Source organism: Temnothorax nylanderi, unplaced genomic scaffold (assembly GCF_030848795.1).
Source record: "Temnothorax nylanderi isolate EJ_2023f unplaced genomic scaffold, tnyl_v1.0 TNYL_tig0129_pilon, whole genome shotgun sequence".
Lineage (NCBI taxonomy): Eukaryota > Metazoa > Arthropoda > Insecta > Hymenoptera > Formicidae > Temnothorax > Temnothorax nylanderi.
Genome location: NW_027249191.1, coordinates 486,734 through 508,511, shown reverse-complemented (window position 1 = coordinate 508,511; position 21,778 = coordinate 486,734). Strand labels below are relative to the sequence as shown.

The following is a 21,778-nucleotide window of genomic DNA, read 5'->3' as shown; positions in this document are numbered from 1 at the left end:
AAAATACTTTTGAAAGCTAGCCTTACAGCGTGGCGACAAAATTATCGGAATCCCTCCGCGAATGAGCTCTATGCTCACATATAATCTAAAAATTAATTTTTTTATTTAGGATTATATAATATTAAACCTGAAATATTTATTTATAGATACTTATAATAAGAATGTGCATGTCACAATAAGCGCGGTTAATATATATTTAATAGTTTATTTTTCAATGCACTATAATCACAAAATAAATAATAAAATCTCTGAATATATATATTTTCGTTTAATGTCAGCCGTGACACGATCCATTGGATAGAATTTTACGAAAATAAAATGATGGAAAAACTAGCTCGCTGACGCTTAACGTTACTTTATTACTGCAATATATTATATTTTATCGATACAAACTATTCGCGGAAGGTTTGTTGTGAAAGGATTGAACAAGTCGCAACTAGAAGTATTCTGTATGTGTGAATATTTTACATACTTAGAGAACAAAATATGCAAACTTAGTTCAGCATAGTATGACGATCATAAATATTCCGCCTCTGTTCCCGAACCTGTCGCTTCCACTTGTCTTGCTGGTGTCCGACGCGATTCAAAACATTGCCCCTTTCCCCCATTGGATGTGACGTTCCAGGTGCAAGAGACGAGTCGTCCTTTGTAATAAAAGATAAAAAAGAACATACATGTTCGGCACGTTTAGTTGTTAAACATCATACTTATTTCACCCACTCGCACACAAGTTAGAGAAAAGTGAGATTGACAAGAGAGAGGTACTTACCTCTTCATTATTATGTTCATGATAACCAATATTTGCCGACGCCTTGTGTATCCGTTTGTTAAGCAACGGATCCAGACAAATTAAGAATAACATATAAATTACTAACAACGAGATAACCCATATAACTATTATCACCACGATCTGTAACAAATTTTTTCACCGTGTTATTACGATCTACACGACAGCGATATATAAGGTCTACCAGTGAGGTCTACCAGAAAAAATAAGCACCTTAATAATAGTCGTGTTCCTGTTTTCGTATTTGCAGTCGCATCGCGAACAAAATACCTCTTCCTTGCCCTTTATCTGATCACCAAGTTTCGGCAGGACGACGCTCTCACACTTGCTGCAAATTACATATGTATTACAACAGACTGGCAACAACTAAAAGGCAAGTAACATTGCTAATCGTATAATATGGGTACATAAATTGGGGAACCATTATTAATCTAGCTGAAACTCGTAGGGACCGTTTCAACATATAGAAATTCATATAAATTTTATAGGTATATATAAACGTCGAATTTAATTATAACAAAACAAAGGGGATATTTCTTGTCCTCAAAATATTTATCTTGACACATTTACACATTACAGAATTACCATTGTAACGGTGGAACATTTATAATGTACGTGAGACGCTCCGTGGCCGACTGCGTCGTGTTTGTGACGGAAGAGAGGCTCGGGCAGATGCATTTGCATCTCTTGTCGTCATATTGCGCCTGCAATCATTCGCAATCCGTTAAAACATCCGTGATCTCTGACTGAAGACTGAACTGAACAATTCATCGCGAGAACGAGTCCTAACCTCAGACAGCTGTGACAGATAGACGATAACGATTATCGTAATGGGAAAACCGTACTTCAACATCGTGCTTCTTTCATTAGTAAAAAAAAAAAAAACGTAAACTTCGCAGGTCCTCGATGTAATCGAGCACGGTTACACGTGACGGCGATTAACGACGTAGGAAACCATCGCCCAAAACAGTCCAAAACATAACGCACCAAGCTGTCAAACGGATTTCGCTCGTTTCACCAACGAGTACCAGAAAAGACCCAGTGGTCCCAGATCGTGAGATATCTGACGCATGCGCAGTAACGCACACGTGCTTTACCTAGTAGTAACGTATGTATGTATGTATGTACCCGGGAGTAAAGGTTTGTTCGCGTCGCATGCCCCACCATCCTCCTAATCACTCCAACGCACTCCAAAAACTCATCTGCTCCAATCGCCACCTTTTATCCGTGATCCAAGTGCTCTTGATGTTTATTGGTGTATGCGACGCGAACAAACCTAAAGATAAATCGGAATCTTACAGCGTGACAAGCAATCTTTCTGATAAGGATCCGCTTTGCGTAACGATCTTATCGCACCTTGTGTCGAGAACACATGTGCATTCACAACGCGACAAAAATGATGCACTTCACATTACAATCTAAGTAGTTATTACTGTTGTACGGAATAATTCTGAAGAGACTCTGTAAGAATCTTAGGATCTAAAGAGGAAGCTGAGGCAACGACAGTAGTGAAACATATTTTCCAATCATATTAGTTACTGATCGATTAATAAAAACGCGAACATCAATGTGTAAATCAGAAATTTATTTTACAAAAATCGTGCTGCAGGCACAATAAATGTGATATTATATAGCAATCATAATACAAAAAAAAATTATAAATATCTTTGTGGAAAGTAACGATAATCGATTAATGTGATTAATATAATTTTAATTTTATCTTACGTGATGCATTCGGTTTTCTTCTTTTACATTGAAGAAATACTTAATCGAATATCATTGAATAATAGAAACGATCTAAATAACAGACACTTGGAAAAAATACCGAAACGATCATAATACTTCAATTAAACGCACAAACTTATAAGCTCTAATCATCTTCTTGAACTTCTTTTTAACAAAACGTATGAAATCTTATTTAGTTGGGCTCCAATTTCTCGATGTGTACCAACTTGGAGACTTTGTCTATCAGATGTGCTAGGTAAGTCTTGTAATTTAGCGGCGCGACTGACGTACAGACGTGTTTTATTCTCATTTCATCCTGGAAAACGTAGAAATTGTTAGAAAATGTATTAATATATTATCTTCTAATATACATATGTGAAAAAAATATATAATACCACTGAATATAAGATTAACTTAGAATATGACTTTATACAATGGTAAAAAATAGACTACTATGAAAATTAGAAGAGAAAATTGTGGAAAAAATTTTATTAATATGATAAAATGTACACTCTATCGATTACCTGAAAAAATTCTGATTTCGCCCTTAAACTGAATAAGAACCTCTTGAAATTCACTTCGTCGAATTTCTGCATATAAGCGTCGTTATCGTTCTCCTTTAATTCCCCCAACTCTTGCGCCGACATGCCCAATATTTTCTCAGCATCTTCGCTGAAGGCAGTTATCCAGCGACTGCCTGTTGCGTCTACTACACTCATCTGAGAATTGTTACAACAATAAACCGAACAGATATCAGAAGATACTTTCAATATAAATAAATAAGAACGATGCGAAGACAATATACATACACTTGCCAGCAAGCGATACGTGAAATTTGGATAGTCCCTGTTACACTTCTCGCATCTAAATACTCCGGTAGATTGATCGATTAACTGAAATTAAATTCAAGTTTTACAGTAACTCGTATTTTGTTAAATAGCTTGGAAATATCGTGTATCTTCATTTTATAAATTCTATTCGTGTCGCGTACTATTCACCTTCTTCTTGCAACCATCTACGGGACAAGCCTTGTAGATGGCATTTTCCACGCGAATCATGTTAACGATCGCCACCACTGTAAATGCATCTGGGAGATTCATTTTTTCTCCCAATCGAGCTTCGGTCGCCTCCTGGAAAGTGCACAACGGCGCGTTGAAGTCACCACTTCCTCCTGCTCTAGACAATGATTTAGCGTTCTCTGAATGGCCGACTGCAGTGTACCATCCGCGCAATCTGAAATATGTATCATATAAATGTTATACTGTGTTTTTATGTAATTATATTGTATTTTCAAAATTATATATTCACAACAGCATATTTTCAAAGAAATTTAGAAACGCCAATCTAAATAACAATAAATTCTAATGAAAGACATAATTAAGAAATTAATTAACATTAAAAATTACATAAAGAGCAAACGTAAAATCAGGTTATTTCTCTCAATTACAAATAAATTTTAATTATAATTACGAAGTTAGAATTGCCTTAATTCAGAATCAGTTTGAATATACCTGTGTGCTTCAGGAAGATCAGGATCCTTTTCAAGTACGGAGGAATTTATAAGGGATAAATTTTTTCCACCATTAAATTCGCCCACACGCGCTCCTTTAATGGCTACGATCGGATTATTAGAACCATCAAAGTCCTCGGCTTGCTTTCCCCACAGTGTAACGCACACCTAACGGACAATTTTTTTTTATTCACCCATAACAGCAAAATGTTAAAATCTATGTCAATAAACTGCTCACCATTGTGCCGCTGTCATCAACGATATTAACATCTCTCTTCAAGAGCTCTCGGCCGGTAGTTCGTTGTACAATATGTTGTACATCGTTGAAAGTTGTAACGACGCCCAAGACATCTATCACAAATGAATCATTATACCCATAATTTTCAAATTAATCCAATTATATATTTACCAAATCTTATTTTATATCATATTTCAAAATTTAAAATTTTTATTTATTATCGTATACAGTATAACTTTAATGCAGGGCGATTTGCAATTGATACTTAGAGATAACATTTAATTGATAGTTTTAGAGATAAGGTTATAACAAGAAATAAATGTTGTCAATTGATATAGATAAAATTATCGAGGATACACATTAACGATGAAAAAAATCATTTGATTAACCAATTTGATTAACCAATGTTTAAGATTTAATTAGCTTTTATTACTGTACCTATTAAGACATTTTTTTCTTTGTTTTCTACTTGACTTATGGGACAGAAGTCAAACTGCAACGTCGGGATGTCATCACTGTTTTCGTGGCAAGGCACGATCTCTGTATCGCCGGTCATCGTCATCTCGTAATCGTTTTTCAACATATTAAACTGTTTGTTCGCTGCCTTAAGCGTGCACCGCGAGATATAATACACATTTCCAGGCTGTATAAATAAAAACACTCGACAACTTAATCCTTCATGGAGAAAAAGTTTCATATACCCATCGTTGATTTCAGTCATATGACGCGTACCTCTATCATGTCATAGAACTTGTCGCATAGATCTCTGAATCCGGTACATCGAATTTCGCCGCTTTCATCGATCAGATCCATGGAAAAAAGCTTGCCTTCTCCACGGGAGTTGCTCCATGTTCTGATTGGAGACTTATTAGTCACGCGAACTTTGATCACCCATCTAAATACAATTTTATCATTGTCCCTTCATCTTCAATGTCGTGTATTTTTAAATATATCTTATACAGAATAGAATTCTCTTACCTGTTTTGGTAAGGACTTAATGCAGCGATTGGTGTTGTGGATATGTCAGAAGAGGCATGATGATTTGAAGAACCCCTTTTGGCTGCACCATCTATTAGCAAAACAGATTTTTAAAAATCCATTAAAAAAAATATTGCAAACACAAGTTAATTGGTAATTTTATTCTAGACACAATTGGCGCAAGCCAACGATATACTCACTAGTTGGAAAAGGAGAACTTGCAGCTGTGGATGTAGATGTGGATTCAGCATCTGATTTAATGTCTATATTAGTTGGATTGCCTATCTGGCGCCCAACTTTACTGCCAGAAACCAACACCTCAATACCCATTATCACTATCACGCGTCTGATAGAAAAAAAATATGCTTGACACTTGAATTATTTACTTATTTTAATGCAAAAAATAAGGTGTAAATAATACCATTAATACCTTTCTTTGGCACTGTTGTTCACTGAACTCAAGTGATAGTTTAATAGTCTGCAGATTGCATGCTCAGTCAAAATTTCATCCGTGATAAGATTATTTAATTGAGTTGCCAACATGGTGAATGAGTTAAACCTCTGTCCATCGGACAATAGCAATCTGTAGCGATCAGTAGCGACACCATCCTTATTAACGGTTCTCGATAGTTTTTTGTAACCCTGTAAAATTATTACATGATTATTAGGATAGCATTCACTGAAAATTACAAAGTAGAATCCTTGTCTTGCACATCCAAAGCATCAGTCCTGTGCAACATCATAATTTTTGATTACAATTAAAATAATGTTTGATTGACAATTGAAATATTTCTAATGTGATAGACATATATCATGAGTCATGACGCATAATATATCAAGATATAACAAACACTTAAAGTTAGATAAAAATCTACATAAAAATGACAGAAGCAATTGTCCTGACTCTGCTGAGTAGACCTTGCTCTGTAAAAAAAAGTCACGCTTTCGAGATAAATAATTTTGATGCGCCGACTTACGAAGACACGTGACAGATCAGAGGTGGGATTTTGTAACTCCTTAACGACAGTTTCGGTATTGTTGCGCAGCTTTCTTACCATATATAGTACCTGCGCAACGATACCGAAACTGTCGTTAAGAAGTTACAAAATCCTGCTACTGAATTCTATACTCACCAATATTTGGAGCACCGGTTTCTCGACGTCCGTGCCCCGCATGATTCTCTGAAACAATGAAATGTCAATTGTTACACAATACAACGCAATAACAACATAATGCTTTCAACAGATTTACCTCCAACGCTCCTTCCGTTAAATTGTACATGACTGCGGTTTATTATCAGCGTGGTGAGAAAAGTCCTACCGATTGCTTATTCAACAAAAAAAGGCCGACGATGTCGATAGTAACCTCCCGTTTCGCTGTTTCCCGCCGAACAGTTGACACCGCTCAGATCAACACCGATGTCGAGTCGAATGTCGAGGAGCGTTCAGGCAGAGTAGGCGCAGAGTTTCCACTGAGCGCGTCAAGCATGGACGTAAGAATCTCCTTTCCCACCAGAAACCACTAATGTTGCATTCTTTCCCATCAAAAATCACTAATTGTGCATGCTTTCCCACCAAAAACCATTGCACGTATACTTCGATTCGAATGGCACTAGAGAGCCTCTCGGCTCTCACCCTGGGGCCCGATTCTCCCGGTGTCCACGATGCAAGATGCAAGAACTGTGTCCAAGTTTCGGTTTAAGCCAATGAAACTGCTACTTTTCTGTAAGAGCTGCAAGTTGATTGGCTTAAACCGAAACTTGGACACAGTTCTTGCATCGTGGACACCGGGCTTTATTGCCCGATCTACAATAGCTGTAGTAAGCTGTAGTAAGCCTCAAGATGTAAGAAATTGACCAATCACAGTCGATTATTCTCCTCACATTCGCCTGTAATTGGTCAATTTCTTACATCTTGAGGCTTACTACAGCTATTGTAGATCGGGCATTAAGCCAATGAAACTGCTACTTTTCTGTAAGAGCTGCAAGTTGATTGGCTTAAACCGAAACTTGGACACAGTTCTTGCATCGTGGACACCGGGCTTTATTGCCCGATCTACAATAGCTGTAGTAAGCTGTAGTAAGCCTCAAGATGTAAGAAATTGACCAATCACAGTCGATTGTTCTTCTCACATTCGACTGTGATTGGTCAATTTCTTGAAGATTACGGCTTAAATCAACGGTTATGCTGGGTCTACAATGGGAGTCGCAAAATCGTGAGTCGCAAGAATTGACCAATCACAGTCGATTATTCTCCTTAAATTCAATTGTGATTGGTCAATTCTTGCGACTCACGACTTTGCGACTCGCATTGTAGACCTAGCATTACGGCCTCTATAAATCAGCCTTTATCATCTTAAAGCCGTGATCAGACTACGGATTGGGATTGAGATTGGATTGAAATTTAATCAATCAGAATAAAGAAAACTAACTTCAAGTTTAGTGAACTTTGCTCTAATTGGTCAAATTTCAATCCAATCTCAATCCCAATCCGTAGTCTGATCACGGCTTAAGAAGAACCGACCATGAATACCGGCCCAAGTCTCCCCGATTGCGAATTCCGAAAGCCGTGTGAGGCGGACTTAAGGCGACGCCGGGTCGCCGCAGAGGGCGCGGACGCCGCTCGAAAAAAGGAGTCATGGGACTCGCGGGAGGGGGTTGAGAATCGTTCGGCGTGTGAGTCGTGTGTGACAGAACGACAGAACGAGACGAGCGGCGGTAAAGGAGGAAGAGGTCCCCCGAGCAGAAGACACTGGCCGCCATTTTTCTTCTGACGTTGCTGTAGCTGTAGCTGGCAGCTGCTGCGGCTCGCGTTGTACATACTATTCGCCGCGGTAATCACTGTGATCAGTGTATCTTCTCTCTCCCCTTCTCTTTTTCGTCCGAGGGTGAACCGACGGCGACGGTAACGAGGAGAAGGAGAGGAAGAGAAGTCGAAGGAGGTGGAGGAGAGAGCGACAACGACGACGGGGCGGCGACGACGGCGACGGCGACGGCGGCGACGGCATCCGGACGGTCTCCGTGTGTAGTGCGCATTAAGATAAGAGCCGAGTGCGGAGATAACGATAAGACGGACGATCGAACGTCAGTGATAGATCGTGACTGCTCTATCATCATCGGCAACGGCAACGTCAGCGGCAGAGACAGAGGAGGAAGAGGAGGAGGAAGAAGAAGAAGAGGAAGAGTTGTGGAGGTGGAGCAACAGCAGCAGCAGCAGTAGCAGCAGCAGCGGTGTGACGGGTACTCTCGCGCGAACGAGATCCGATCGGATCAGTCGCGCACGATTGGAGCGAAAGGGAAATTCGTCTCGCGGTTTGCGGTTAACGGACCGTCCGAGGATATCGACGAGGTGACGACCGCGGCGGGGAATCGCAGCGGCAACGACGACGACGACGACGACGGGGAGAAGGAGGAGGAGGACAAGGACGACGGGGACGACGGAACGTTAAACCCGTGTACGACGGCCCATCGACGCGACGGGCATCAACGAACTCGGAGCAGTCGGAGCGCACCGCGAGAGCGCGTCGCCAGGCATCTCTCGTCCAGGTGCCGCGTAGGTCCCTCTCTCGCCTCGCACGACGACGACGAGGAGGAGGAGGCGGGGCATCGTGCTCGTCGCTGGTAATCGTATTGTCGTGCACGGTGCACACGGTCACGCGCCACCGCGTACGTCGGCAGCAGCGCCACCGGGATGGAGAGGCGAGCCGCTTTTGTGCTGCTGGGGATGCTATATTTAGCGGTGGGCACCCTCGTCACGGTCCAGGCAGGTGAGTACCTCTCTCTCTCTCTCTCTCTCTCTCTCTCTCTCCTCCCCTTCTCTCCTTGACAGGCACACACCGGCCTCCTCTCTTTTTCTCTCTGTCTGTCTGTCTCTCTCTCTCTCTCTCTCTTTGGAGCGCGCACGCCTTTCGACGCGCACGCCTCTCGCGATCGGCGACCGCGCACGCGACGCGCTCGTTCCTTCCCCTTCGACTCCTGGGGTGTCACCGTCACCGACAAGGCGCCCCGACGGAGTTCCATCGTCGTCCGAGGACGACGAGGAAAACTACTCCTCGGGGTGCAGGTTTCGCCGCGGTCGATAACGGACGACTCACGCGACACCGCGATTCACGTATACAGTTGACGCTAATTGACGTTCACAATGATTGACAGACGTAACTCCGGGATAGAAGTAGTCGACGATGCGGCCCCGGCTGCGCGAGAGACTTGCTCCGATCGCGAAAACTTGGCCAATTCGCTCGGATCCGCCGGATCGCGAAGACACCTTTCTCGCCATCCCTTTACTCGATACATCTTTCGTCTCGCACCACAGTTTTACATCCTCGACGTTTTATCAATAGGCTGCGAATCGAGAACCCGTCTGTCAATGAGAGGGAATTTCATCGCGTGGTGATGCGAAACTTGGAGTAACGTTCAACCGGCGCGGCGCGGCGGCGTCGCCCGCTTTTTGATCGCGCGGCCGTCCCTCATCGATTGGACAGCTATATGTCGACCACTTTTCGTGGCACGGCCGACGGTAAACCTGAAAATTTTCCCTAAACCTAAAGAGGACGGCGTCGTGATGTTCCGATTGACTCGCAATGGCGCTCTCATTAAGACCAAGCGACTTGCGTGACAGACGGGTTTAATTAAATCCGAGTCGACGCTGCCTCTCGGCTCGCGGTCGTAATACGAGCAAAGGTAATGCGTTATTAATCGTGCCAAGGTGATGAGCGACGCGTTAAAGGTCAGAGGTGCTTAAACGCACCTCTTCGGAACTTTAAAATCGAAGAAGCTCGAATGCTACATCCGCGTCGACGAAAGATCGTCCTTAATTCCGTTGTTCGATCCCTACAACAGTTTTCTCGGACAAAACTGTCCTTCGGTTCGATCGACGATTTTATACGCGGCTATTTCGGATCCTTCTTATCGAGAAGTTAAATTGAATTGAGTCGTTGAAGGAGGACGAAGCTTTCATTCGGAATTAAACCGGGGCCGGCTGTCATCGATCGTTGTTCTCCTATTTCATATCCGAACTTCACGACGCGATAGGCGAAATGGGGAAGGAACAGACGCGTCTGAATGTGCGACGAGAGCACCGGGCATACGGTTCTAGGTACGAATACGAAAATGGAACATCTCGGGCCGCGTTTCTGTCGAGCGCGACGTGGATTATAGCTCCTGTTTAATTTGAAGACCGACGGACGTGTTACGTGGAACCGGTTGCAGAGAGAAATCGCAATCATTGCTATCTCGAGTACATTTTGTCACAGCCGTATCTGTCATGTGGATTTTGCCTGTAGATTAGATTGCTCGTTCGACGGTACTTAATAACCGCATGATTCCTGTAGTTTGTCCGGTAGATTCGATACGGTATTGTTTGGAGTTGAATTCTTGGAAGTTCCGAGGATTTTAATGCAACTTTAGCATCGCGATTCGCGACGTTCTTGTGATGAGAGCGCAAACTCAAAATGACTGTAAAATGAGCGAGTAAAATCAGATTTAATATCTCTTGCACAGAAAAAAAAGAGGTGTCAAATCAAAACTTATATACTCGTATAGGGTATGTTATATGCAACAATCTATACAATCTATAATCTTCTTATAAGAAATTCAACTTTTCATTTAATTGTAAGCTTTTATTTCTTGGTTGAACTATAGTGACTTCATTCAAGCAAGCAATGCATTATTAATCTCATTTCAAGATTATAGATTGTTGCATATATATGTATATGAGTATTATTATAAGTCTTGATTTGACACTTCTGTTTTTTTTTCGGTGTGGGTTTTGCTGTTAAATGATATTCTCGTTATTATTCTATTAAATGCACCCTGCAAATCTCACAAGTGTAAAGAAAATTTAGCATATGCGCATAGTTTTATATGCAATTATTTGTTGAGATTACAATTTTATTAATTTAGCAATCGGAGTAACTTTTTTACTTCCAGTTTCCTATCTGCGACAATCTGCAACCTGAATTCCTCGTTATCGCGATAATCAAAGCTTAGAGAAAGTCAAACAACGCGAGACGGACGAAAATGCAGATATAAATCAATAACTGTCTTACTCGCGATGGATGTGTTTTTTTAAAATTTATTTATAGGGAGATAACGTTTGCGGTTTTATCGCGTAAGGTCGTTAAGCCGATATACGCGTCGAGTATTTACTTTTCCGGCGGGCCGCGTTGAAAACCTCTCGCCGCGGGGTCGTGCTTACGGATACGCGTAAACAGCGGATTTCGTTTTTCTCGGTACGATCTTTCTTCGCGGATCACTAATATTTACGACGCTACCCTGACGCTATTCATGACCGCGATACCACCCACATTCGGCGGGGCGCCTTGAAGAAACTTTCCGCGGCGGTGAAACCGAAAGTTTGATTCCCGCGTAATAAACACGTGTTGATCGCGTACAAAATATAACACGCGAAGATAAATTAGATCTTACTTTCTTCCCCTCGTATACGTTCCGTTCGAGGGAACTTTAAGTTCCCGCGGATCACTCAAGATAGGAGGAAAATGAAAGAAATGGAGTTTTATCTTTATTACGGAATTTTATCTTTGAGATGCAAAGAGACGTGACGATCTTTAAATATATCAGCAGACTCGAGTGTCACGACAGACGCGTTCGAAATTTTAACAATGAGACTCGGCAGCGGGCGAGCGGAAAGTTTCCAAGCGGAGGCGTTACAGCGGGGCGTTTATTAACGTAATTTGCGGTTTGTTGAATATCTCGCGGCAAGGCGTCGCTTTCTAGGTCGCTTTAATGAGAGTTATCGACACCGACGAGACGCGTTCTAAAAAAGTTTAGTCGATAATGCTGCAACACTGTGCATCCTCGCGAGTCACGGTAAGCACGTTCTGCGAGTCCATCGCAAGTCCATCACGCACACGTTCCCTCGACCGTCGCGTCGTAATCAATCTTTATTTCGCGGAACCCAGTGATTTGAGTTCCGTAATTTTATTATTTCATTATTCTCTCATAATTTCACATTATTTGTAATAATATAGAATTATGTAACAATGGAGTGGTGTAACACAGCAATAATAGACACTAGAACAATGTAATAACGGATATTCCGCGGTGCATAATAAGTGTGAAATAATTTGGCCGACGTGTCTGGTATCGATTCCCGCGACGCTTCAGTTTACGGTCATTAACTCTGCATCAATCTTCCGAGTATTAACATTTCAGATCGTTAGTTATACACGCATCGATTGCCTCTAGCTATCGGCGTTCAGTATTTGGAGCTGCAATAACATTTAAAGTTTTCCCAAATATTTGAAAGTTCTGTTAAAACACTTGAGAATTTTCACAGCTCGAGCTGTATATTTATCTTCAGCAGCGTGAAAGAGCATTTGTCATCGAACACGTGATATCCTTGACGCGAAAGGCATATGTTAGCCGTTAAATATTTTCATCAAATATTTATTGAGAAAATATAAAAGTGACGCGAGAGAAAAAGAATAAAAGAATCTCTTATCGAGTCTTCCTTGATCCTATTACCCGTGAGATTAACTTGCTGGATCTTTTTCGAACCTCACAGGCAAAGAAGGTTTTTCTTTCCTTTTTTCTATCGGCGATGATAATCGGTGCGGCAATAACTGGGCACGTCATCGCGCGAATGCTACTTTCACGACGTATAGGAGAAGGACTCGCGCGGTGTTGTTGCCAAGGTTCGAGTATCTCTGTCGCGCAGCTCGGTATATCCGGTTCGTTTCGCGACGAACGATCGCCGAGGATCGTTTCTTGAAATCGCGACGCGAAAGCGAGAGACAGCGGCGCGCGCCACGTCGGACATCGCCGATCGCGACCGGCGCGGCGGTCGAGGTGGAGGACGACGGCGACGGTGAACTTATTCGCGCGCCGCGGCAACAAAAGTTGCGCAACGATCGACCCTGTTTTCCGTTCACCCAGAAAACCCGACTCGTTTTCCCGCGAATGGTAATCCATATCTGGGTATCTGTTCGCCAAGGGGATCGTTATAGACATCAGCCCCCCTCGATATACGTGACGCAGGAGAGCCGAGAGACCAACGTCGGTGGGAGAGACGGAGAGAGATAGAGAAAGAGAGCGACGAACGTCGCCTTTGCATGGCCTGCCGGCCTGCGTTTGTGCCAGAGAACGCTAAAAACTTAACTCCGAATAGCTTGCGCGGCCCGCCTATTTTTACATCTATAAACCGCGAGACACGACGTATCATAACGTCCCGAATCGACTCGGCGCCGTCCCGTCGAAAAACGCAACTGTCTTCTCCCCCTGGGCGCTCTCACATCATTTGATTATCAAGGTCAAGCTGCAGACCCTACGCAATTCACGGACATCTGCGCGAGATCGTAATGCGCTTCGCACGTGTGGACGATGATACTAGAAATTAGAGGATAAAAAAAAACTTGGCTCATAAGAATTTTCGAATTTTAAGTATTGAGGAGAATTAACAAATTTTTTTGCATCTTTTTGAGAATAGATTACAAATTTTATTCAAGAGGGAGTATTCTTGATGTGTACATGTAATAATTTGTTTTCGTAATAACTCTTCTGACCAGCCTGCAGAGATATCTAGCCACCGCGTCTGGGTGGTCAAGAAACGTGTCTCTATTCTTGAACGCCAGATGAGAAAACGCTTACGTCTCATCCTGCAAGGATGCATCTATTTTTACGGTTCTCCAACGTAACGCCGTGGTCCCATAGTCTTCGCGACACGTTCGAAACACAGAGGAAACCACGTTCAAGATTACGTCTCTCGAAACGAGAAAGCGAGTCTAGGAATATACTCCGAAAGTGTGTCACATCTTGCCTTGATTACCGCGCTCAAAAATGCAACGCTGCGCGACGTGAAGTTTCAATGGGCCAACAACAAACTGCGCACGTCGGTGCATCGCAAGTTAGGAAAGAAACCACGACACGTGTTTTCGTTTCGAGAGTCTCCGTCGTTCGTGGGTAACGATAAGCGCGAGATGAAACGAAGCGAGATGAATAGCGCGAACATCTCTGATTGGAATTACAGAAATTACAGAGATCGCTATCGCGGTCTTTTTCCTCCCGCGAGCATTCTTCGCGTGCGAGCTGCGCCCGATGATGGTCACGCGTTGGGACGTTGGGAATGCGTGACTATACCGTTCCGAAGGATACGTCCTTCGACCGTGGAACTCGACTCGCCACAAATGTCATTCACCTAAAATGTAATCGCTTATTCCAGAATCGCGTCACGCACGATTCTTTCTCGAAGTATCTCCTATTCGATCTAAGCGACGAGCTACGCCTCATCGAGACGTCTTTCGCGAGGGGAGAAGGAGGAGCAAACTAAAAAGTGATTAGGGGGGTCCGCCGTCGTGCCGATTGAGAGACATTCTGGCTCACGAACTTCGTGTGCGGATTTTCAGCTGCGTGGTGCCGTCGTTGAAAGCGGGCTTAAAATAACATTCGTAGTTTATTGATTTTCCTTGAGTTACCATGCCCCGCCGATTCGCATTTGAACGCCGTGTCAGTTCCGCCGGACAATTCCCCTCCTATATGTTGCCGGATTCGACCGGGCCTCGCTTCGAAGGGGAACGAAGAGAAAAAAGATCAGAATACCGACGAAATTATTCCACCGCGATCACGCGATGTTGTCAAGCATCGGTCGGCGTAATTTAATAACCGGAATCAACGTTAGCTCGGTTAGCAAAACATTTATTACAGTTTGGTTGCCTGCACTTACGATCCGCGGCTACGATGGACTATATTCGTCATGAAGACGTGACGCTGGCCATTAAACTCCGGTTGACTATCGTCCGAGAGAATTCGCGTCGGGTATAAAGCAAGAGAAGATTTATACGAACACGAGGAATTGATTTACGGCGAAATCAAACGATATATGCGAATATCGACTTAGAGCTACTATCGGCTTCGATAGTAGCTCCACGGTCTTCGTATAACTTTTTGATGAACGAATGTACTGAAGTATATGTATACTAGATTTAAACAATGTAATTAAAATGTGAACGGTAAATTATGCGACAAAAAAAATACGTGCGAATTAAAAGAAAAATCCAAATTATTAACGATTATTATACGAGCGTATTTTATAAGAATCTAATTTTTCGAAACATTCGATTGTATTTTTACCGTGATAAGTAAATAAAAAAAAACTGATTAAAATATTGTTTGTGTTAAACCGTACTGTGTAAGAATTGAAATGGACATTGAACGCGGTCAGAATAATTCTCCGCGGTGAAAATAATTGAACAATGCAATACGTCAAACGATTTGTTCTCGGAATTTTTCCTTGTTCATTAGATAGCTCTTTGAGCGACGTTTACATGCCGGTTATCAGCGTGTTGCAATCTGCAATCAAGATGAGTTTTCGCCTCGACTTATTCGGTTGACGTTAATGACGCGATCAACATTTATTTTGACCACCGAGCTATCGCGCCGCGACTCGAAAATAACGATCCGCGCCTGATTCATATTCGCACTGGCCACGCCAGACCGTGCTTTGTCACTATTTATCACTGGCGAACCTACTATGACGCATATAACTTCGCGCACACAAGCACGTGTACGTCATCACGCTGGTGGTATAATTCCGCTGATTCGTCATCAACGCGTGGCACCTCTGCTGCCGAACATTTTATTCGAGCCGTCCGTCCAAAGGTCCCGAATATTGTATAAATATTATTTTACGTATTATATAATTTGATAATAAAATGAATCCCGTTCAAGGATTTATTCTAACCATGAGAAAATAAATTCGCAAAGAAACGCTAAATTAATTTCTCACAAGAGACTGATAGAATCGGAAATTATTCTTTCTTGCGAACATAATGATACCACTCCAGTGTTTATAAGAAACTGAATTCGAAGTGGTTTATTGTTAAATATTAAAATACACAAACGCTTTCATAAAAATGATGAGATATAATTCGAATATCAAACACTATATTAAAGTAAAATTTAACAAGAGGATCTAATATAGAATTAATTTCTTTATGTGTTCGTCCGAGGGATAATTTGTGGCGAAACTCGCGAGCGACAGCTGTTCACGAATATTACTGATTGTGAGAGCAATCAGCTAGATTGCTACTAATTGTCCTTTCCGCGAAAGAATTCCGGTTTACATTGCTCCGCGGTATATACTCGCTAAGATAATTATAACTGATTATACGTGTGCGATCGATAGTTTGCACGGTCACCCCACACCGACTGCTAGGAACCAACAACCGGGAGGAGAGCGTTCTCGCGCCGAGCAGGCTAAAACGTAAACGTGCGTAAACACGCGTTCCCCGAGTGCGGGCGATCGATATTCAGATTATTCTTTCTCGCATTCGAGATAAGTAGAAATATATTTCCGCCACGCCTGTTTTCTACAAGGCACGTCTATCACGTAAGTTTTCCGGAGTTCAATATCGATCGCGACCCGCGCTGCAAGTATAATACGACGCCGCGAGTCTCGAGATTTTCAATTTAATTTATAGACGGAAATAAAACTACCTGACTCGACTTACAAATCGGAATATTTAATATTGACGGATTTACTTAAAACACACAGAATTTCTCAACTGTTACTCGATCAATATTACCTTGAACTCAGGGCCGCGGAATTGCAATGTAATTTCCGCGGTTGCTAAAGTAATGGTGTGTTTATCCGTTAGGACTCTTCGGCGTTTTATCTTACCTTTTACCCACGTGACTTAAATGCTTTCCGAAGATTGTCGTGTCCAAGGTTAGATGTTTATGCAAATATCCGCTTACTCTGCGTATAACTTCCTTATAGTGATACATTTTCTTTGAAACAGCGAGCCTGGTATTCTCTGCTATATAAACAGCGAGAGACGTGTGTTAATTGCTGAAAACGAATTACAAATTTTGTAATATTTTGTGGTTTCTAAATTTTTTAAGATTTATAAAAAGAACTTGCAAACTGATTTGACTAATATAAATCGATTTAAATATTAAAGATAAAATTATGTCTCATCATAGTTATTTCTGACTTGTACACAAACTTAAATGTTTTCCTTTTCAATAGCAGTGACGTACACGGGACCGACGGTCGCCCCGCGCGAGGGGCAACCTTGGGACATCGTGTGCAACGATTTGAAGGAAGATGATCTCATTAGGTGGACCAGAGATGGCAATACGCTGGAACCTGAGTTGTCCAGCGGTCAGCTGGTCGTCTACTCAAAGCAGGGTACCGGCAGCAGCAAGCTCTCGGCGGCCCAAGCGACCGAGAACCACGAGGGAGTGTACAGATGCACCCCCGACAGTCCGAACGCTTATCACCTCTCGTTATACTTCGGTTCGTAGTGTTAGTTTATGTGTGTTATTATCGATAGTTTGATCAATTGCATCCTATCAATCGCATAAAGAATCTGTCGGTAGAAGAATTACAAAATTTTCCTGCGACACCTCGTACATTTATGTCAGCATTTTTTTTTCTACGCGAGTTTATCACCGTTTCCATGAAGAAAACTAGTGCATTTCCGACTACCATTATACCTACCTGAATTTAACACTTTATTGTTACGTTTATTACACACGTGTTTGCTGCAGACCCTTCAAGTCCAGCAAACACAGCTAAATATTGAGTTTGACAAACAGCTAAATATCGATTATTATTGATATAAAATTAATAAGTCAAGTATTTACACCTCTACGAAGATACGTGGCCTATATCTGAAATCTTTTCTCGTCATGTGATAATATTTGATAAGTGATATTTTCCGCCTCGAACATTGAACAAACTCTCAGTTATTGCTTTATTGCATGTACAAGAGTATTTTATTCACCTTCCCTCTCGATTCTCGACACAACATTTATTAATATTTATTACACTATTTATCGACAGACTATAATAGTAGTAACATTAACTATATCATGCACATGCAAGAGCTAAGAATATATAAGAGCTTATGTTATTTGTCTAATAATAATATATCTCATTAATATAACATTCAAATGCTGATAATATTTATGAATAATTAATCCGTTTTATGGATATACAACTCAACTATATGCACATCAAAATCTTGTGAAAGATTCATTATCATTATATTAATCACATGTCTCTAATCGTATAAGATAATTGATATATCTTACGTCATACTTTATTATAGATAACAGAAATTTCAATTCTGATAACTGAAATATGCGATGGATATTTTATGCTCGAAAATCAGAGAAGTTAATGAGAACAGAATAACATTCGGACGATTCACGTAAAAGTGAATGAACTTATTCTACAAAAGCGGAATGTACGAATTGTTCGCATCTCTTCGGTTGCCATGTTTCTCGGCTATTATTATATAGAATATTTAGGACGACGTTCTAAAAATATAACTGCAGTGGTAGTTGTCGCCGTCACTCGTGCATTATAATACCTGAGTAATTTATGGAAAAGTTATAAATTAATTTTTTTATGATCATTTAAAAAAAATAGAGTTTTTAATCATCATCTTTGAGGTCTTTGCGATAATACGCGCGCACGTTATTTTTCCCCGATGACTCGTTTGACGTCGCAATTTGCACGGTTATATTTAAACGTACATCGAAAAACAACGTTTTAACGCATCTTCTTGTTTGACGCAGATATTAAGATTAGAGTTATTACGGCCAAAGATGTACCTCTGGTGCTCGAATGCGCAAACAGAAACACTGGCGATAAAGTGCAGTGGCTGAAGGAGAAGATACCGTTGAGCACAGCGTTGGCTGGCGAAGATATCACCAAGATTGATAACGAGACTGGCAGCCTGCAGATTTTACAGGATAAAGAAGTAGTTTATGGAAATTACACTTGTAAAGCAGCTAACGCCACGATCGAGTACAGAGTCGTACGTGAGTACTCCAGCACAACATTTCTAGAATTTATAGAATAAGTTATTAGAAATAAGCGACTTAAGCGGAAAATATTGTATGAATTTAGTCACCGCTATTAAGTTACTTATTTTAAGAAAAGAGAACATAATTTTTTTTGCAAAAATGTTATGCCAAAAGAAGTTTACATCTCACATTCAATGTTCTAAAATTTCAGCGAGGCCAACGGCGCATCTGGCTGAATCTACCAGCGTGGTGGAGGGCGAGAAGCTGCACTTAGTGTGTGGCGGTAAACTGAGCGTTCTTAGTCCTGGCGTAAAAATAAGTTGGACTTTCGCGAATCAGAATTATACGAGCAGCAAGGGTCGCGTGAAGATCACCAAGGATCTGGAGAAGGGTATCCACGGCGCCGTCCTGGTTGTCGAAAACATCGAGATGAACGATCGCGGTGACGTTATCTGCAGGATGTCGTACAACTGGTCCGACAGCGTATCAGAACATTCATCGGAGGCCAAGACATTCCTCAGGGTGAAGGATAAGCTCGCCGCACTCTGGCCCTTCCTAGGCATTTGCGCGGAGGTTGTTGTTCTATGCGCCATCATTCTAGTTTATGAGAAGAAGCGGAACAAAGCTGAACTTGAGGAGTCCGATACCGATCAAAGCCCTGATACGTAAGTGTGTTTTTAGGAATGATTATGTTTCTCTTGTGGAGTTCTATTTTACGAAATGTACGATAGAATTACGATCTTGTATTTCTGCTCGACGCAGTCTTATCTTGGAACCTAATCCTGCCGAGGAACCCCCTGAATGGCATGTTCCGCTACATGGACCTCTCCCACCTGATATACCTCCCACACCACAGTTCCGATTCATCAAGAGTGTTCGCTTCGAGCCCACCTCGGATAAGTTTCGGAAACACCGTACTCTAAAATCGGCTCCAGCTTGGCTAAATTATTTATCTCGATTGTTTACGAAAAGAAAAACGCAGATGAGGATTATTTTGCCTACTCCATTCCAATCCTATTTCACGCTCCTTTATAATAATAAACTTATAGTATTTGCTCGTAATGTTTGTAATTTTATAAAATAGACTTATAAAACATAAATTATATGTTAGTGGAGACGCTTTATAGCTTCTCGTGCGTAACTACTACTTCACCTGATATTCTGTTTTTATTTAAATTTATAGTAAACCGACACCCAACAAGGAATCCGACGTCAGGCAGAGGAAATGAAACAACAAGTAAATGAATTAGAGTGATGCGATAGAAGCGGGAGAACGGGTCGTCATGTATAGTGCTGTAATGGAAACCTGTAAAGACAACGGAACAACGGTTTTTGAATGAAAGAGATGTGTCGTCACAAACGTGGAATAAACACTGCAAAATGGACAGCAGCGGGCTTGAGTGGGCCATTCATAGTGCGCACCTGTGTGAAAACAGGCTTGTGCAGCAGACGCGTACAGAGCAGGATCATACAAGTTACTAACAAATTAAATTAAGCCTTATTACGGTGTTCACTCCGTTTATCAAATGTTTGCCTGTTCGTATTCTTTAACTACACCGCTTTGACCGATGAAGAGAGAGATGTGTTGAGTTATGTACAAGTGCTGATGATGACACGAATGCGTGCCAGGGAATAAAAGGTGTGTATGTGTGTGTGTGCATGTATGACAGTGTGAGAAAGAGAGAGAGAGAGAGGGGGGGGGGGTAAGAGAAAGAAAAATAATGCATGTATGAGTGACAAGCTAACAAGTAAACAGACCGATAGAAAAAAGCAGAGATAAAATGGCATGCCCGCCGAGCACTAGTACGCGCGCGATTACGTATAATTTCTTACAAAACGCTTCGTGATGCGTTCTGACAAGCACCGTAGTTTAATCGCGCGTTTACTCGTCACACCCATCGTCGTATTGTCCTGCGCGGCATTTGCATTCGCGTTCGTCGGGCATGCCATATATTAGATTCGCGTAGAATTCGTTTCTCAAACTTCGCCGGCACGTGTGACCGAAGAAACAAAAAACAACTTTATGGTAGAGCCGAACATATGTGCTCGATGCTAGTTATGTAATAATAGGAACGCGGGCAGTGCGTGCCACAATTGACTTCCGGATATATGCTCGCGTACTTTTAGAGATCGCAAGAGAGAGAAAGAGAGATTGAGAGAAAGAAAGAGAGTGAGAGAGGGAGAGAGAGCTTGTCATTGGCGTCGCCTTATATTCCATCGCTCGTGAAGATATCCCGGAAGTCTGGCTGCACGCGACGCCGTTGTTAATGACATTAATGTAATTAATACTGTAATATTATTGCCATCGTTACTACTGCTGCTACATCTATCGTTATTATGATTATTACAAGTATTATATCGTTAATTTTATCACTCTATTGTAATAATTTATAATCCGTACCAACACGATTCTCTATATCGACAGTGTCGTCATTGTCACAGACGTTACAATTTTTATCCATAACGACTATTAGCAATCGCTTCACAGGTATTTTGCTCGTTTATTCCTACCGTTATGACCGCGTTACCGCTTCTCCTTGACATTCTCTAAAGGCCATTGCACGTAACAATGTTTTAATTGTAATCGTAAGGCCGTAAGAAAATAGACCAATCACACTCGATTATTCTTCAAGCGCGAGAAGAATAATCGACTGTGATTGGTCTATTTTCTTACGGCCTTACGATTAAAACTAAAACTTTGTTACGTGCAATGGCCTTAAGTATTGATAGGCCAATTGCATCTATAAGTGGAGCAATGTGGGGAAG

General features: G+C 41.7%; 3 protein-coding genes across 5 annotated transcripts; 1 reads left to right on the top strand and 2 right to left on the bottom strand.

Annotated features, from left to right (window-relative positions):
• Positions 1-339: 339 nt before the first annotated feature.
• LOC139776798 (uncharacterized protein CG1161) lies at positions 340-1,823 on the bottom strand. The gene is made up of 5 exons (XM_071713741.1): positions 1,578-1,823; positions 1,373-1,491; positions 1,001-1,115; positions 770-910; positions 340-644 (listed from the first exon to the last, which is right to left on the bottom strand). Exons 1-5 carry the CDS (start codon positions 1,638-1,640, stop codon positions 495-497), a joined length of 588 nt encoding a protein of 195 aa, XP_071569842.1. The 5' UTR covers positions 1,641-1,823; the 3' UTR covers positions 340-494.
• A 528-nt stretch (positions 1,824-2,351) lies between these two features.
• Positions 2,352-6,890, bottom strand: LOC139776794 (replication protein A 70 kDa DNA-binding subunit-like). The gene is made up of 13 exons (XM_071713737.1): positions 6,490-6,890; positions 6,372-6,419; positions 5,669-5,880; positions 5,439-5,584; positions 5,239-5,329; positions 4,993-5,155; positions 4,699-4,903; positions 4,261-4,373; positions 4,024-4,190; positions 3,511-3,745; positions 3,322-3,405; positions 3,037-3,231; positions 2,352-2,828 (listed from the first exon to the last, which is right to left on the bottom strand). The coding sequence occupies exons 1-13, from the start codon at positions 6,517-6,519 to the stop codon at positions 2,706-2,708; spliced, it is 1,812 nt and encodes a 603-aa protein (XP_071569838.1). The 5' UTR covers positions 6,520-6,890; the 3' UTR covers positions 2,352-2,705.
• Positions 6,891-7,915: 1,025 nt separating this feature from the next.
• Bsg (immunoglobulin domain-containing protein Bsg) lies at positions 7,916-21,382 on the top strand. Of its 3 annotated transcripts, none has more exons than XM_071713734.1 (5): positions 7,916-9,003; positions 17,226-17,492; positions 18,782-19,027; positions 19,224-19,677; positions 20,196-21,382. In XM_071713734.1, exons 1-5 carry the CDS (start codon positions 8,928-8,930, stop codon positions 20,239-20,241), a joined length of 1,089 nt encoding a protein of 362 aa, XP_071569835.1. In that variant the 5' UTR covers positions 7,916-8,927; the 3' UTR covers positions 20,242-21,382. The 3 variants fall into 3 exon arrangements, with proteins under 3 accessions (XP_071569835.1, XP_071569834.1, XP_071569837.1); XM_071713733.1 differs by having other exon boundaries at positions 17,223-17,492; XM_071713736.1 differs by lacking the exon at positions 7,916-9,003 and adding an exon at positions 9,707-9,752.
• Positions 21,383-21,778: the final 396 nt, after the last annotated feature.